At 45.5% G+C, this 15,934-nt stretch overlaps 1 protein-coding gene across 1 annotated transcript in view; it reads left to right on the forward strand.

The window, feature by feature from the left end:
- Positions 1 to 1,671, forward strand: part of ZIC3 (Zic family zinc finger 3) — an 11,914-nt gene extending 10,243 nt beyond the window's left edge. The window contains exon 3 of the mRNA XM_040468539.1: positions 1,074 to 1,671. Within this exon, the coding sequence (XP_040324473.1) occupies positions 1,074 to 1,223 (150 nt within the window). The 3' untranslated portion in view covers positions 1,224 to 1,671. The remainder of the gene's footprint in view (positions 1 to 1,073) is intronic.
- The last annotated feature ends 14,263 nt before the right edge of the window (positions 1,672 to 15,934 follow it).

Consider the following 15,934-nt stretch of genomic DNA (forward strand, 5'->3'; position numbering starts at 1 on the left):
GTTTTTTGCTCCCCCCCCTTCGGTTGAAGTTTCCTTCCCGGGCTCAGCCACTCCCCCCCCACCCCCTCCCTGGAATGGAGTATTGACATCTTTGAGAGATCAAAGGAAGTAGGTGGTCCTTGGTCTGTACTTTATTTTTCCAAAGCTGTAGTTGGAACCCTGAGGTTTGGCTTTCCCCTGGGTAAACCTCTTGGTGCTGAAAGTGTGAAAGATGAAAAGTTCATTAACTTGAAAAAGCTTTAGCTGGTGGTTAGGCACTTTGTCTCTCTCAGAACCACAGAGCCCAGATTGTCTCTTAAGGGGACATTAAAATCAAGCTAAAGATGCGCTGGTGAACTGCCTCCCCTGGATACCTGCGGTGTTCTTTGGGTCATTTGATATGGTAAAGCTGGTTGATTTGCATAGGGGTTATGTGAATGGAATTTCTGCAAATCTGGATGAGTGATAAACCGGTAGAACTCTCATATTTGTGGGATGACTCTGAAGGGCACTGCTTTTTCCCACTAAGGCTTGGTTTCTATCATAACCGTCGAAATTTGCAGCTTGAAACCCACTAAGTTTTCAGGAAACATTAAAAGGGGGGGGGGAGTGGTTCAGGGTACTTGGGCTGATAGCACAGGAGCAAAACTTCTTTGAATGAGATTCAAGAAACTCCCTGTTTCCAAAAACAAAACCTGCATCTCTTAACAAAAGAAAACATCCTTCTTTAAAAATCATGTAATAAAGCAGACAATTTTGCATAGTGTTTATGTGATGACACGTCAACCTGTTGACTAATGTGATGAACAGAGAGAAAGGTTGAGCTTACAGTAAGTGTTAAAATAGCCATCAGCAGAAGGCAAGTTTATTATGTTTGATCTCGGATAGGCTGTATATGTTGTCTAACGTGTTGTATTTAAACACAACGTCTGTAAAGATCATTTGCACGTACGGTGTGGAGAAGATTCCATTGTGTTCTATTATAAACTAGCATTTGAAACAATTATTTCCAATGAACATTTTAAGAATTTTTTCTAAGCGTAAATACAGCCTGTTTTGACCTGTCTGCAGTTCACTTTTTGTTTTTTTGCCAGTGTTGTCCTGCTTGGTATCCGGGACAGTCTCTAATTCCTGACGAAGAACTTGATACTGACGTTGGTATGCAGCAGCCAGCCCTCCATAACACTACCTATCCTAAATGCAGGGTTCACGCCCAACCTACTGTGCAAGAAATGATTTACTGATGAGGTTTCAAAGAAAACCACATCAATTTGGATGTCTGTTACCTTGAAGCGATCATTGTAAGAGTAGTAGCTTCCGGAGGTATAAAAAAGACTATTTTCTTCCTTTGGTGTATTTCAGTCTGTGTTGAGCAATCATTTGTGAAAATGGAAAAGCGAAACCCCTCTCCCCCCTCCCCCGGCCTTCACACCCTGCCACTTTAGGATTATCCGTGGGAAGACGGAGGTGAAGACTGGCCTGATTCATAACCCAGTGTGTATTATCTCATGCATTGTGTTGACCTTGTTGAAAATCTCTTTCAAATACCTGCATCGCACATGTGGGGCTAACGTGTTGAAAACTAGAGACACGCGTGCTTGTTCTGTTAATTTTGTATGTTTGTGTTCAAAAAGCAGTATCCCAAGATCCCTACAATTGTTGTTTGACCTGAATAAAACCATGAAAACGTTTTGTGATTATTGTGTTATTACAGTGACAACTATAACTCCTAAAATAATGTCGACCGACCTGTCGAATTGGGACAGATTATCTTCTATTCACATGTAGTTGGGCTTCCCCTGAGCGATGAACCTGGGGGAAAAAAACCCCAACCCGCTGAACAAACCTCAACCAACTGTTCTGAGCTCACAGTGTTTTCCCAGAGGGACTCAGGGCCAGGTGCTGGGGAAGTCAGGGGAAAAATTCCAAGTCAAGGATTGATGGGGTGATTAGAAGGAAGGACTGGAGGCAGGAGTTGGGAGGAACAACAGCATTGGAACACCACTCTTTGGGTGAGAAAGGGAAAGACAAAGCTAAAAATAGCCTCAAAGAGGAAAGGAGGGCCTCCAGACATTGCGGCATAGAACATTACATGCCTGTTATTCAGGAGCCCCAAAGTGGTTCTTGGGGTAGACAAGTTGGCAGCCATTGATTAGGACATTTACAGAATCATGGAACATAGGTGTTATTAAAACACAAGTTGTCGTTAATTAACTGTAGTGTTCGAGAAGATGAAGACACTTCAGAGCAATTCTTCGAACTCCAGATACTTGATTTCTCATTTTAAATTTAACATCGGTAATCTAACGTAATCTGTGAGTGGCCATCGTTCTATTTATTTGACGTGATTATGCCGTGATGAGGTATTGTAAAATCGCAGCCTGATAGAGTATATGGCTATTGGGTTTTTTTTTTTTCGATCCAGTTTTATTAAAATTTCTAAGTAGACTGATGATACTGTAATTTTTTTTTAATTTTTTTTTTAACGTTTATTTATTTTTTTGGGACAGAGAGAGACAGAGCATGAACTGGGGAGGGGCAGAGAGAGAGGGAGACACAGAATCGGAAACAGGCTCCAGGCTCCGAGCCATCCGCCCAGAGCCCGACGCGGGGCTCGAACTCACGGAGCGCGAGATCGTGACCTGGCTGAAGTCGGACGCTTAACCGACTGCGCCACCCAGGCGCCCCAATGATACTGTAATTTTTAAGGAGAGGGAAAACGGCCCGTCTCCCTCTGATTTTTGTTGTTCATTTGCATCAAGAGTAGGAGTACAGGCCGGTCAAGAAAGACTGATTCTTTGATTCTTAGCTCCCTGAGAGTTGACATTTTTATAGCCCCTAGAACAGTGTCGGTAGAATTTTGTTTTGTTTTGTTTTTGTTTTTCAGAACAAGAACTGTGTTCTTTCCGACAGTCAGCGGAGTATTATAATGGGATTATTTAAAAAGCCCTTGGAAAGGTGGACTACAAAGTTGTGCGAGAGGCAGCTGCACTGTGATAATAATGCCTCCTAGGGTTATTCCAGGGATTAACAACAACAACAACAAAATTTCTTAGGGTATCTAAGAAATACTGCATTTCATAAGCATAATGGCTAGATCAGGCACGTGGGTTTATGAACATAGCCATGAATATTTAAACGCGTAAAATTAAAATGTTATTAAATGCCTGTTGTTCGTTATCTTCCAATGAATGCACTTATTCCTGGATCAAAATAAGTTGTGTACTTAAAATCTGTAAGCATACGAATTTAATGGTTTGCTGGTAATTCGATACAATTTTACTTGAGTCAACAGCTTGATTCTTACTATATTTAAGTGACAATTTTACAGTGTGAAAATCGGCATTCACATTTAACAAAAGATGAAATCGGATGGCGTCTTAAATTATTCAGTTCCCCCCACTAAATTTATGTTGGTATTACGTGAGTGTGACTATAGAATAATGAGGCCCATTTTCTTATGGGGCTTAGAAGCTAGCTTTGAAAGCCATTCTCAAAGAAGAGTCCCCAAAATGTTTTGACTGATGTCAGCATCCTTAGAATAAGTTTACAGACTCCCTAGGTGATGGCCTCGCTTAAGATAAAAACAAAAACCAAAAAACAAACAATGGCCACCAGTCTAATTACTTTACAGCCATACTTTTGGTTTTATTACGTCTGAAAGTGAAGAAATGCTCCATTACAGCATTATGAGATGCATTTTTTTTCCCCTCAGGGCTAAGTCTATTCCTGGAGCAAAACAAAACAAAAACGCCAAACGCACTAAGCTCCTCCCAAATGAACTGTCTGGGTGGGAAGTGTTTCTTGCCTTCCCACTGACTTTGGGGGCTTGGAGCTTCCCAGACAGGCGGTACTGCTGAATGGTAATGGCTTTTGTACGGAGGCCTGGGAGACTTTTCAGGATTCCTTCCTCAACTGCTGTATCACTTTTGTCTATTTCCTTCTGACTTTGCCCCATTAGATGCGGGGGGTCGGCCGTGTTCTGAGCGTTGGTTGTTAATTACTCAGCAAGAGCAAGGTTGTCTTAAACGACCAATTTCAAAACTGACGTCTAGGGCAGTGCTGTAGTGCCTCTCGTGGCCGGATCCTCCTGGAGGTGACATTACTCTAGAGTCCCAAGGATCAAATCAGTCAGCACAGTCTTTTCCGGTAAAATAGGAAGGTAGGGGTGGGGGTGCGGGGGCAGGCAGAAGAACACCCTCTTTGATTCTTAGAGAAGTGTTCCTGCTTCTGTTGCCTTTCCCCGGGGGGAGGGGAGAAAAAAGACCTCTTTGTGTTTATATCAGGTCATCAGAAACTTCATGGGTGAAATGAGAAAAATGTGATTGCCAACAATTCCCTCTGTAAACGTCCCAGAGTCGACAAGGTAATGGGAGGCAATCTGTGGTACAGATAAATACATGCGTTTTAACATCCCGATACCAATCCAATGCATGGGAATTGCGTGCAAATGATTCACGAACGTCACCCAGCCAGAACTGACACGGAGAAAGTTCACTCGTTTTGTGTTTTTGCAGCTAATCACCAGCAGAGTATGTAATTGGTTGGCCAGCTGGTAACATTTCTTGGGGGGACTTCGCCATTCTTTATAAAAAAAAAAAAAAAAAAAGTTTAGCCCGGGTATTCACTGAGATGTGACATCTTCCTGGTTGCGGTGATAACCCCAAACCAAAGGTGTTTCCTCAAGTCCTGACCATTGACGTATTAAATGAAGACGTTCAGTTGAGCAACACCAGTGACTTCAATTGATTCATCAGTCGCCAGTATCTTGCAGCCATCATGTTTCACTTTGCTAACAAGCTGGTGCCCCCCATCTGATGCCAACAACCCCGGTCTTTCAAACAAATGACACGTTCGATAAAGAAATCTTTTCAGAAGCATTATGCACTTCGGCATTTGTCTTTTCTTCCAGCGCAGCGTCTGTGCCTCGGTTCCAACAGGCCATCTATTCCTCGATCATTTCTGAGCCTTCCATGGTTTTTGAGCCTGATTTGCGGGTGTATCAAGGAGGTGAAATGAAGCTTCTTCCGCTGAATGTTATGTCGCTGAACACCACAACACCATGTTTCTGTCCCAGGCGCTAGATTTAATCTTGTGAATGAGACTGCAGGGAAGCGTTCTCACCAGACTTTCTGCGAAGACATTGTTGTGCTCGCAACTGAGTGGGGGGAGGGGAGAGAAACCCTTATTTAGGAAAAACATGGAGGACAACTTTTTTGGATGGTCTTGGCTGTGGGTACTTGAAGGTTCATACTACTTTTGGAAGTGTTGAAAGTTTCAGAGCTCTGAACCAGTGAAATGAAAATTCATATGGTCCCACCGGCCAAAAATGGATGCAATTCATCAGTGAGCCCTGTTTAACGGCATAATTTGCTTTTGCGTGCATAAAACTTAATCTCTACTTTGCATGTGTCCAGACTGCATGCATCTGGCCCCATTAGATTCCCTGATTGTATCACACAACTATTTGAACGCCGAACTGAAGCCCAAATGCTTCTGGTTGGCCTTAAACTGTAATCACTTTGGATAAGTGAATAGTTGGAATGTACGACCTAAAAATCAGGACCCAGGGCGAGAACGCCTCCCTACTGAAACAGCAACAGAGAGAAAAATCTAGAAACAACGTTGACTTTATAAACGAACCAGTATGGTTTTCTACTGGGCAGATACTAAATCAGAACACGAATCGGTAGTCGCTAAGCACAAAATCCTGATCCACGATAAATATTTTATCACGTCTTCTACACTTGCTCCTTGTGAGTGTTTGAAACCAAGCTTCCACATAAGTATAAACGCGTTAATTAAAATCAAATCATTTTGAAAAGGTAATTGTGCAGTGGTTTTCAAATTGCATTCATTTCTTTAAATGTGCGGCCTCGGGCATTTTGGGTTGGGGTTGGGCGCGGGGGGGGGGGGGATCGATTCTGTAGCCCGCACTAATTGAAACTTATTTTGTGCATATATGGTGTTCAATAAAGGAAGCGTGGTTTGCGTGTGCACGCATATGCGTTGATTTAGATCGAAAGTATGTGTTCACGTGGGGCGCCTGGGTGGCTCAGGCAAGTTTAGCTTCTGATTTGGGCCCAGGTCACGGTGTCTTCGGATTCCGCGTCTCCCTCTCTCTCTGCCCCTCCCCTGCTCTGGCTCTGGCTCTCTCTCCAAAATAAGTAAACGTTTACAAAATTAAAAAAAAATAAAAAAAGTATGAGTTCCCAGAAGTCTGGTGTTCGAAACTAGTGTTCCTGGTAGAATCAGGAGAGAACATTCTTTAGCTACAAGAGAGGGCGAGACCCATTTCTCCAGCGCTAGAAAAATATTGCAATTGCCGCACGTGGCTCGAACGAGTTTTACGTGTATCGTCCGGAATGAAAGCAGGGGACACCTCACTGATCCTCATGTTGAGCATTGGCCTCAAGCGCGTGTGGCGTGTCCCGGGCTTTTCCGCTCTGAAATGGTTACACTCGGGGCACGATCTGACCACCACTGCACCAGTCTGGCAACTTCTCTGCTTGAAGCCTCGAGGAATGGTCTCAGGCAAGACTTGCACTGCATGCCTCCTTGATTTCGTTAGGCGCTCTACAAGCCGGAGGAGAGAGAGCTGTATCGAATCCAGGCCAACACTTTGCTTGCACGGAATACACCATGTAATTTAACCAACCTTCTCGTTTTGCTTCTTTAGATATTTTCACAGAATTATGAAGGTCACAGGGCCACCTGATGTGTGCCTTGTGGATCACCTGTATCAAAATTTCTTGGGGGTGGTGGGGAGGGGGGGAGGCCGCTGGTGGACCCAGTCAGCAGAGCATGCAACTCTTGATCTCAGGCTCCGTGAGTTCGAGCCCCGCGTTGGGCATGGAGCTTACTTAAAAAAAACAAAAAAACAAAAAAACAAACCCCGCAACAACATGGGGCACCTGGATGGCTCAGTCGGTTAAGGGTCTGACCCTTGATTTTGGCTCAGGTCATGATCTCACGGTTCTCAAGGTCGAGCCCCGCGTCAGGCTCTGCCCTGACAGCATGGATTCTCTCTCTCCCTCCGCTGCTCGCGCGCCCTCTCTCTCTCGAAATAAATAAATAAAACTTAAAAAATTATTTTTTCAAACAAATTTTAAAAACCCCACCGCAACATTTCTTGGACCCAGGATAGATAAATGAAGTCAAACTTCACCTGGGGATATGCCTGTTCAACAAGTGTCCCAGGTGAATCTGATCTCTATGAAAGTTTTAGAACTATTTTCTAGAGAATGGCAGAAATCGAAATTCTTGGAACGCTTTGCCCCCAATTTATCTACTCGTTCACCGGTGGTCTTTTAAGGGTCAGCATCTCAAAATGGCCTGCTCCACTAATCAGCTGCAAAATGACTTTTGTCCACGGCAGATTTATTTCTCCACTGTGGACAGTCGTCTCAATTTCCTCTACTTCCATTCGCCAACGTAGAACTGCCAACCCTCCAGGGACACATAGATGTAGATCTGAGGACAAATTGGCATCTACACGCAGGAGGTAGATTCCTCAGCGTGTGTTTGTTTGATTTAACATTTAACTTCAATGCAAAACCCAAGTCTTTTTGTATTTCTGATCATTTCCCATTCATTATGCCAAAAGTCCTCCTCCACGTTTCTGCAGCTTTCTGTGTCAATGATCATGACATATTAAAAATGGTAACATTAGAAATACTGTGCTGCCTTCAGATTTCTGGCATTTCCTGAATCGGAAAATAATGCTCTCGCTTTTTCTGTAGTGGGAACAATAATCCTTCCACCTACGCTGTGTTGCTTTTCGATAGACATTCCAACAGGTTTATTTGGAACAAAAAGCCAAGTCTAAAGTTAACTTTTAGCATTACGGGTGCTAAAGGATTGCCTTTCCGTGATATTAAAGATGATACCTTTTGAATGCAGCAACTAGAGATAAATTAGTTCATCTGCATTTTGGGAGAGGTAGAGCGTTCTCTGTCGAGTCTTTTCAATACAAGGAGCTCCCAACAAATAATGTTGGGTTCCACCACGATTTCCTTTGAGGTTTTGGGTCATTACTTTTTAAAAATCAATCCACTCATTTATTTTCAAAGTGAACTCTACCCCCGACACGGGGCTCAAACTCACAACCGCGAGATCGAGAGTCACATGCTCTCCCAACTGAGCCAGCCATGAGGTTTTAGGTTATTTTTAAACCCACAATTTATTTCTGTCTGGAATCGGTGCTAGTTGGAGTCTCCGGATTACCTCACAGGAAAATTTTTTGCCAATTCTCTTTCAACTTTAATTCACTAGGTAGCCAGATGATGGAACCATGATAGATAGTGTTTGTTGACCCAGCTACGGATGCCAAAGGCACACCTTGGCTCTCTTTCCCCAGCTCCCCGGACAAAATGGGGGTGGTAATGGGAGAGGCAGGAAAAGAGAAGACCATGCCCTCTTCTGTGTCACTGTCTTTTCCCGTCCCCTTTCGGGTTTGGGTCGGGCTGAGGAGAAGTCTAGAATTGGAGTGTGCTTTGAAGTGGGCTTCTGATGTAGGAGCCAGCTTCTTTTCATTGTTGTGTTTTGTTTGTGTGTGTGTGTGTGTGTTTAAGTTTATTTATTAATCGAGAGAAAGGGAGAGGGAGAGAGAGAAGGAACGAGCAGGGGAGGGGCAGAGAGAGAGGGAGACAGAGGATCCGAAGCGGGTTCCGCACTGACCGCAGAGTGCCCTACGCGGGGCTCGAACTCACCGGCTTCACTGACCGCAGAGTGCCCTACGCGGGGCTCGAACTCACCGGCTTCGAGATCGTGACCTGAGCTGGTCTGACACTTAACCAACTGAGCCACCCAGGCGCCCCTGATCCAGCATTTAACTGCAGGCGGGGAGCAGAGAAAGGGAACCAATTAGCATGTGGCTTGGAATTTGTAAGGCAGGAATTTTGTTTTCCGAGCCCCCTCCTCCTTTCCCTATTCTGCTTTGAGAAGCTCTCAATCTATCTCAGTTTAAAGCTTTGGTTTCCAAGTCAGACACAAAGTAAACCAGCTGAATCTCCCCCAAATTAGAGAATAAATAATGAAAGAGTGAAGGAAAAGTATTTTAGCAGTAATTATTTTTCACTCCCAGAAAAGAAACACTGCATGTTCGACTTTGTGTGTGTGTGTGTGTGTGTGTGTGTGTTTGTTTTTTGACCCATGCGCTTTCAAAGCACGCATGTTTCCTCGAGACAGCACGTTAATTTATATCAAGCCTCTTCTATCTTGAGGACAAACTACAATAACATTGACATAAACAGTGCTTGCAGAAAAGAATTGTACAAACTCAGAGAGCCCTATTTTTGTCTGTGGCTTCTGGCTTTTTTAGCTCTCTTTCTTTCTTTCTCTTAAGTCACCATTTCCTGAGAACATGTTGAGTGCATTATTTACTTAGATGTCAAGTTTGCTAAATCTGGCTCATCTAATAAAAGTAGCTCAAGCCGTCACATTTGTAGTCGTGTGGGGCTTAATTTCCGGCTGATTCTGTAAATCTTCCAATTCCTTTTCCTAATTTCGGGACCGATCTTTGTGTTTTTTCGGCGTCAGATTTCCTCCTAAAGGTGTCAGAACAATATTTAGTGAGGCTTTCTTAGCCTTTGGATTGTGGAGGGGATTAAGGAGGTAGCTGATTGCTAATATCATCGCGTCCTCAGTAAACGGCCATCTTTCTAGTGGTGGTGCCTCCAAGTAGATTTCATTGGCCGTTTGCGAACTTCCCCGGATTTTTAAAGACTCTCCTTATTGTTCCATAAAATGCAATTTCCTTTGTCTTTTCAGTTCCCTTTCTGCTGTTTGCAGAATGGGGCTTAAAAGTAAGATAAAAGGCCTGATACTTTCCATCATAAAAAGTTGTAGTGACAGGTCGCACTAATTAAAGTGTAACAATGGGAAGATTAGTCTTTCGGTTAGCTTTGTGCTGAATCTATACAGTATTTTCCAGAGCCCTAATTCAGAACATATTGGAGCCCCAACATCTTTAAAATATAAACATTCACACATGGGTTTTATTACAATCTGCACACTAAATAGAGGCGCAGTAACAGTAAAGCTTTCGGAGTGCCGTACATGGGACAACTTCCCCTTTCGGTGCGATCCTTTTGGGGACTAACCGTTCCACTCGTGAAATCAGAAAGACTGGGCACACTGTGGTGCCAGGCGCCGGGGTTCATTCTGTCTGCTGAGGTTTACTCTGGATTCTGTGGTATCAGAGAAGGAGAGCATATGTGCGTTTTACCGGGTGTGTTTCCCTCCCTCGATGAAAGAGCACATCTTCAACCCTGTATTAATAAAGTAATATTCCTTTCTTGTGGCTTCAATACCACCACAAGTGCCTAATGCATTATTGGAGCATTCGTAATCCCAAATATTTGAAGCTATTGAAAGGCATTTGATGTGTAAATCATGGGACCCAGTGGGTCTTTGTCATCTGGGGTCATAGGATCACATTTGTCTGAGTAGCATCTAGCCATACGCTTTTCTGGAGATACAGAAATAGAAATGACCAGGGGCGCCTGGGCGGCTCAGTCGGTTAAGCACCTGACTTCGGCTCAGGTCACGCATGACCTCATGGTCTGTGAGTTCGAGCCCCGCATCGGGCTCTGTGCTGACAGCTCGGGGCCTGGAGGCTGCTTCAGATTCTGTGCCTCCCTCTCTCTCTGCCCCAACCCACTCGCATTCTGTCTCTCTCTCTCTCTCTCTCAAAAATAAATAAACATTAAAAAAATGTTTTTAAAAAGAAAGAGAAATAATCAAAAGAGATCTGGAAAAATCCAGCTGGAGGAGGGCTGATAGGAAAGGTCAGAGAATTGAGCAGGAGACAAAATACTCACGTTTGCATCAGGTTTTGAAAAAAATGGTTGAGTGTTTCAATGTTTTTAAAATTAGTGATTATGTCCTCATCAAGAAAAAAAAGTACGTGCAATTCTTTGTTTTTGTTTAAACTTCTAGATGTGGTCCAAATCCCTGACTTGAATACAAGTTAAACATCTCTTTTTTTCTTTCTTTTTTTTTTTGAAGATTTCACTTTTTTTTTTTTCAACGTTTATTTATTTTTGGGACAGAGAGAGACAGATCATGAACGGGGGAGGGGCAGAGAGAGAGGGAGACACAGAATCGGAAACAGGCTCCAGGCTCTGAGCCATCCGCCCAGAGCCCGACGCGGGGCTCGAACTCACGGACCGCGAGATCGTGACCTGGCTGAAGTCGGACGCTTAACCGACTGCGCCACCCAGGCGCCCCTCACTTTTTTTTTTTTAAAGTAATGCCTACACCCCACCTGGGACTCGAACTCACAACCCCGAGATTGAGGGTCGCATGCTCCACCCGCGGAGCCAGCCAGGTGCCCCTCCCTTATTTTCTTTAACACACCATTTTCAGAAGAGGTGCCTGATTCACGCTTTGTCATCTTTAATTTCAACAGCTTTCTCTGAGGCGTTATTCGAGCCGAGGTGTTCGAACCAGGCAGAAAAACATCGGGCACGTCTGGCTGTATTTCAGCGCTGAAGATACAATACTGTGGCTGTGTCCCCAGTCGGGATGGTTGCAGTGCTAACTTGTAAACGTTTGTGTTCCTTAGAAACAAATTCAACGCCTAACGGAAGAGTCCCATGTAAGGTGACTGTAGTTCAGTCGCAAGGGGAGAGAGGAGACTAGAATCAGAAGAGATGCAAGAAAAGGAACGCCAAGTGAAAAGTATGTTCATTTTGTATACTATGGACAGCTTGCCCTTTCTTCACCTCTTTGGCTCTAGAAATGGACTTGGGAGGGTTGTGCTGACGGTTCTTCTTAGTGTTTTCGTGATCAGTTCACTCTATTATCTGACACATCTTCCTCCTTCCTTCAAGTTCGAACTGTTGCCTCACCTGGACTGTGGTCTCTCCAGCCTTCAGGCTCTCGTCACTGGTTTTTTTGTTGTTTTTGTTGTTTTTTGTTTTTTGTTTTTTTACCCCCAACTGTCAGATTGATCTTCCTAACGCCTCACACCGTTCCTGTCACTTCTGTGCTCAAGAGCCTTCCATGGTGCCCCACTGCTTGTCAGATTAAGTACCGATTTCACAGGCTTGACACACAGGCCCTCCTCCCTTAGGCCGGCGCTGAATTTGCCGTATGCCTTTCCACGCATCTCAGGGGCCAGTCAATACACTCCTTGGGAGGGAGTTAGAAATAACAGCTAGGAGAACATTCTCTGGGGAGCCAGATCAGACTTGCTTCTGCGTGACCCAGCTGTGTGGCCTCAGAACATCGGCTCACCCTTCTGAACCTGTTTTCGAAGCCGGAGAGATGTTGGCGCTCTTTAAGTAGCTCATGAGCCACTGGGGGTGGGGGCAGTGGTAACTGATATTTGGGCCTAGATTTAAATGATGAAAGAGGGGCATCTGGGTGGCCCCGTTGGTTTAAGCGTCTGACTCTGGATTTCAGCTCAGGTCATGATCTCACCGTTCGTGAGGGCGAGCCCCGCCTCGGGCTCCGTGCCGCCAGCCCAGAGCCTGCGTGGGATTCTCTCCCCCTCTCCCTGCCCTTCCCCTGATCTCTCCCTGTGTCTCAAAACGAAATAGATTAAAAAAAAAAAAAAAAAAAAACAAGGGGCGCCTGGGTGGCGCAGTCGGTTAAGCGTCCGACTTCAGCCAGGTCACGATCTCGCGGTCCGTGAGTTCGAGCCCCGCGTCGGGCTCTGGGCTGATGGCTCGGAGCCTGGAGCCTGTTTCTGATTCTGTGTCTCCCTCTCTCTCTGCCCCTCCCCCGCTCTTGCTGTGTGTCTCTCTGTCCCCCCCCCCCAAAAAAAAAAAGTTGAAAAAAAAAATAAAAAAACAAAAAAACAAAAAAACCACAAATGATAAAATCACTCTCAACAGTTTAGGGCGATAATACAAGCAGGGTTCCAAGTCTTAAGTCCATGGATGAGCCATGGCCAGGCGAACAGGATAGGCCACAGCTCTTGTGATTCGTTGGAAGAAGACACACTGGTGGCCCGGGATGGTCAGGGAAGGCTTCCAGGAAGAAGAGGGATTTGAGCTGGGTAGATTTTAGGTAGGAAGAAAAGCGTGAGGGGGCTGGAAGGGACACCCTCCAAGGGTAGCAGGTCCTGGCTTTGTTTGGGGGAACTCTGCCTCAATGAGCAACTTTTGTCATAAGAAGCCTTTGTTCAGGAGGAAACTTACTTCAGAGTGAGATGCTAATCAATCTGTTTGGTGATGTAAATTGGGTTTAAACAAACTACTCTCCAATAGAGTTAAAGAATGTCGCGTTTTCTAAAGATGGATTAAGCTCGGATCCCCCCACCCCGAGATGGGCATGGCTTTTTGCCCTGGGATTTCTCTCTCAGTAGATTTGGAATTGAGATTAGTCTGTGGCAAGAGAGGTTTGAGCTTTCCTGGAACTGAGTTGGACCCGTGACAGCGCTGGCTAGCCCAGCTGAACGATGGCCCCCTTGGTATTATTTGAGACTAGACACACCAGCCTTTGGGCAATGGGCTGTGGACTCCCGATTATCTTTCGGGGTCATGGTATCGGGACTTGAGGAGTGAGTGGGATTTCCCCAGGAGGAAATTAAGAATCTCAGTGCCAACCACTCTGGGGTGGGGGAGTGGGCCGGCCATCTTAGCGGGCGGGACGGGAGGGGTGGCTCCTTTGGCGGGAGCCAAGGGGAGCTGGATCCTGGAAATCCCTGGCATGAGACTTCCTGAAGATTCCTGTCGGTGTGGATTTTGAAGCCAGCACCTGCTAGAAGGATCCTGCCAGGAGGTGGGCTGGGAACGGAGTGTGGACTTTCCGTCATAAGCTGGTCGTCGAAAGCTACTACCTCAGTTGTCTCTCTGCCCCCCCACTCCAGGTGTTCTGTAAAGTTCCGTTTAAAGGTCCAGAACTGGGGGTGCCTGGGTGGCTTCGTCGGCTGAGCGTCTGACTCCAGCTCAGGTCGTGATCTCGTGGCTCGTGGGTTCAAGCTCCGCGTCGGGCTCTGTGCCTGCTTCGGATCCTGTCTCCCTCTCTCTCTTCCCCTACCCCACTTGCTCACACACACACACTCTCTCTCTCTCTCTCAAAAATAAATAAACATTAAAAAAAATAAAGTTCCAGAACTGGAGTGAAGGAGTTAGGAGGAGCAGAGTCCTCTCCTTGAGGTAGGAGTAGGGGTGCTCTCTGAAATAGGTTCCTCCAGACTTTCTTAGTGCCAGACATTCTGATTCCGTACGCCTGGGGCGAGATTCTGGAACTCAAACTCAAGTGATTCAGACACACGGTCAGGCTTGGGATCCGCCTCTCTAGGCTGAAAAGATCACCCCCACTCCTTAGCGGGGGGGGGGGGCGGTTCTATGAAACGTTAGGTTACCTCTAACTCGATGGAACGCAGTTGTGAAAGCGGCACAGGATGGAGAGTCTTTTCCTATGTTTGACTCTCAATCGCTTTGATAGTTCACAACAAGAAAACAGAACCACATACAGTAAAGATGAAACAAAATGGGGGGGGGGGGGAATTCTGCCCTGGCCACCCCGCTCACGGAGCCCCCAGAACCAAATGTTTCTCATCCAAAAAGAGTCTACGAAAGTGGGATTCAAGGTCGCGAGTTCGAGCGCCATTTTGGCTTTTGAAGCCAGCCTTGCTGAAAAAGAAAACCTTAAAAAAAAAAAAAAAAAAAAACCGCAAATGTTATGAGAAAACATATTTGTGTAAATTAAATCTCCTATGACAGGGGCGCCTGGGTGGCTCAGTCGTTTGGGCGGCCGACTTCGGCTCAGGTCATGATCTCGCGGTCCGTGAGCTCGAGCCCCGCATCGGGCTCTGTGCTGACGGCTCGGAGCCTGGAGCCTGTTTCGGATTCTGTGTCTCCCTCTCTCTGACCTTCCCCCGTTCATGCTCTGTCTCTCTCTGTCTCAAAAATAAATGAACGTTAAAAAAAAAAATCTCCTATGACAGTTGAGCCTTGCACAGCGTGAGCTTGAACAGTGTGGGTCCACTTACACGTGGATTGGTTTTGATAAATACAGTACTGTGCATGTATTTTCTCTGTCTTAGGATTTTCCGAATAACATTTTCTTTCTGCTTGCTTACGTTACTGTAAGAATACGGTATACAATACACATAACATACAAACTGTGTGTTGATCGACTCTTCACGTTATCCGTAAGGCTTCCGATCAACAGTAGGTATAAGTTTTTGAGGAGTCGGAAGTCATGTGGGGGTTTTCAACTGTGCGGGGTGGCTGGGGGGGGGGTGTCAGGGCGCCCAACCCCCTTTGTTTAAGGGTCAACTGTACTCTGTAGGGGATGAGGATTCTTTTGGTAGGTAAATAGTCACTCCCTGTTAGGCCTTTGTATAGACAAAGAAGAATTACTTACGGTTTTTTTCCTCGAGTGAGACCTCTGTCACAGAACATGTCCTAGAAATTCCCAAAATGTCGTATGAAAGTAGTGGGTGAAACTTCGACACCCACTGCAGCAAGTTCAGAAACCTTTCTTTCAAAGTTTTTTTAATGTTCACTTACTTGAGAGAGGGACAGAGACAGAGACAGAGTGCGAGTGGAAGAGGGGCAGAGAAAGAGGGAGACACAGAATCCGGAGCAGGCTCCAGTCTTTGAGCTGTCCGCACAGAGCCCGATGCGGGGCTCGAACCCACGAACGGTGAGATCAGGACCTGAGCCGAAGTCGGACGCTCCACCGACTGAGCCCCCCGGGTGCCCCGGGTTTGGAAAATTCTAGTGCTGGATCTGCCACTAACATCCCATGCATTGCAGACCGTCAGCTTTCCTTTGTTACATGTGTCACAGGAAGTTACTAACCCAATTTATATGATGCGAAAGCTTCTTCTTTTTTTTTTTTTTTTTCCTTCTAACCAGGACTACTAAAGAAGTAGTCGTTTCTGCTTTTTTATAAGGGTAGGGTATTCGCATATCCTCCCCGGATTTAAAAAGAGAGCCCAGATGGGTTTCCTACCATTTGAGCCTCTGCTGGGAGCCTTTCGCACCAC

This window comes from Herpailurus yagouaroundi, unplaced genomic scaffold (genome assembly GCF_014898765.1).
Source record: "Herpailurus yagouaroundi ecotype Mexico unplaced genomic scaffold, PumYag 67702, whole genome shotgun sequence".
Classification (NCBI taxonomy): domain Eukaryota; kingdom Metazoa; phylum Chordata; class Mammalia; order Carnivora; family Felidae; genus Herpailurus; species Herpailurus yagouaroundi.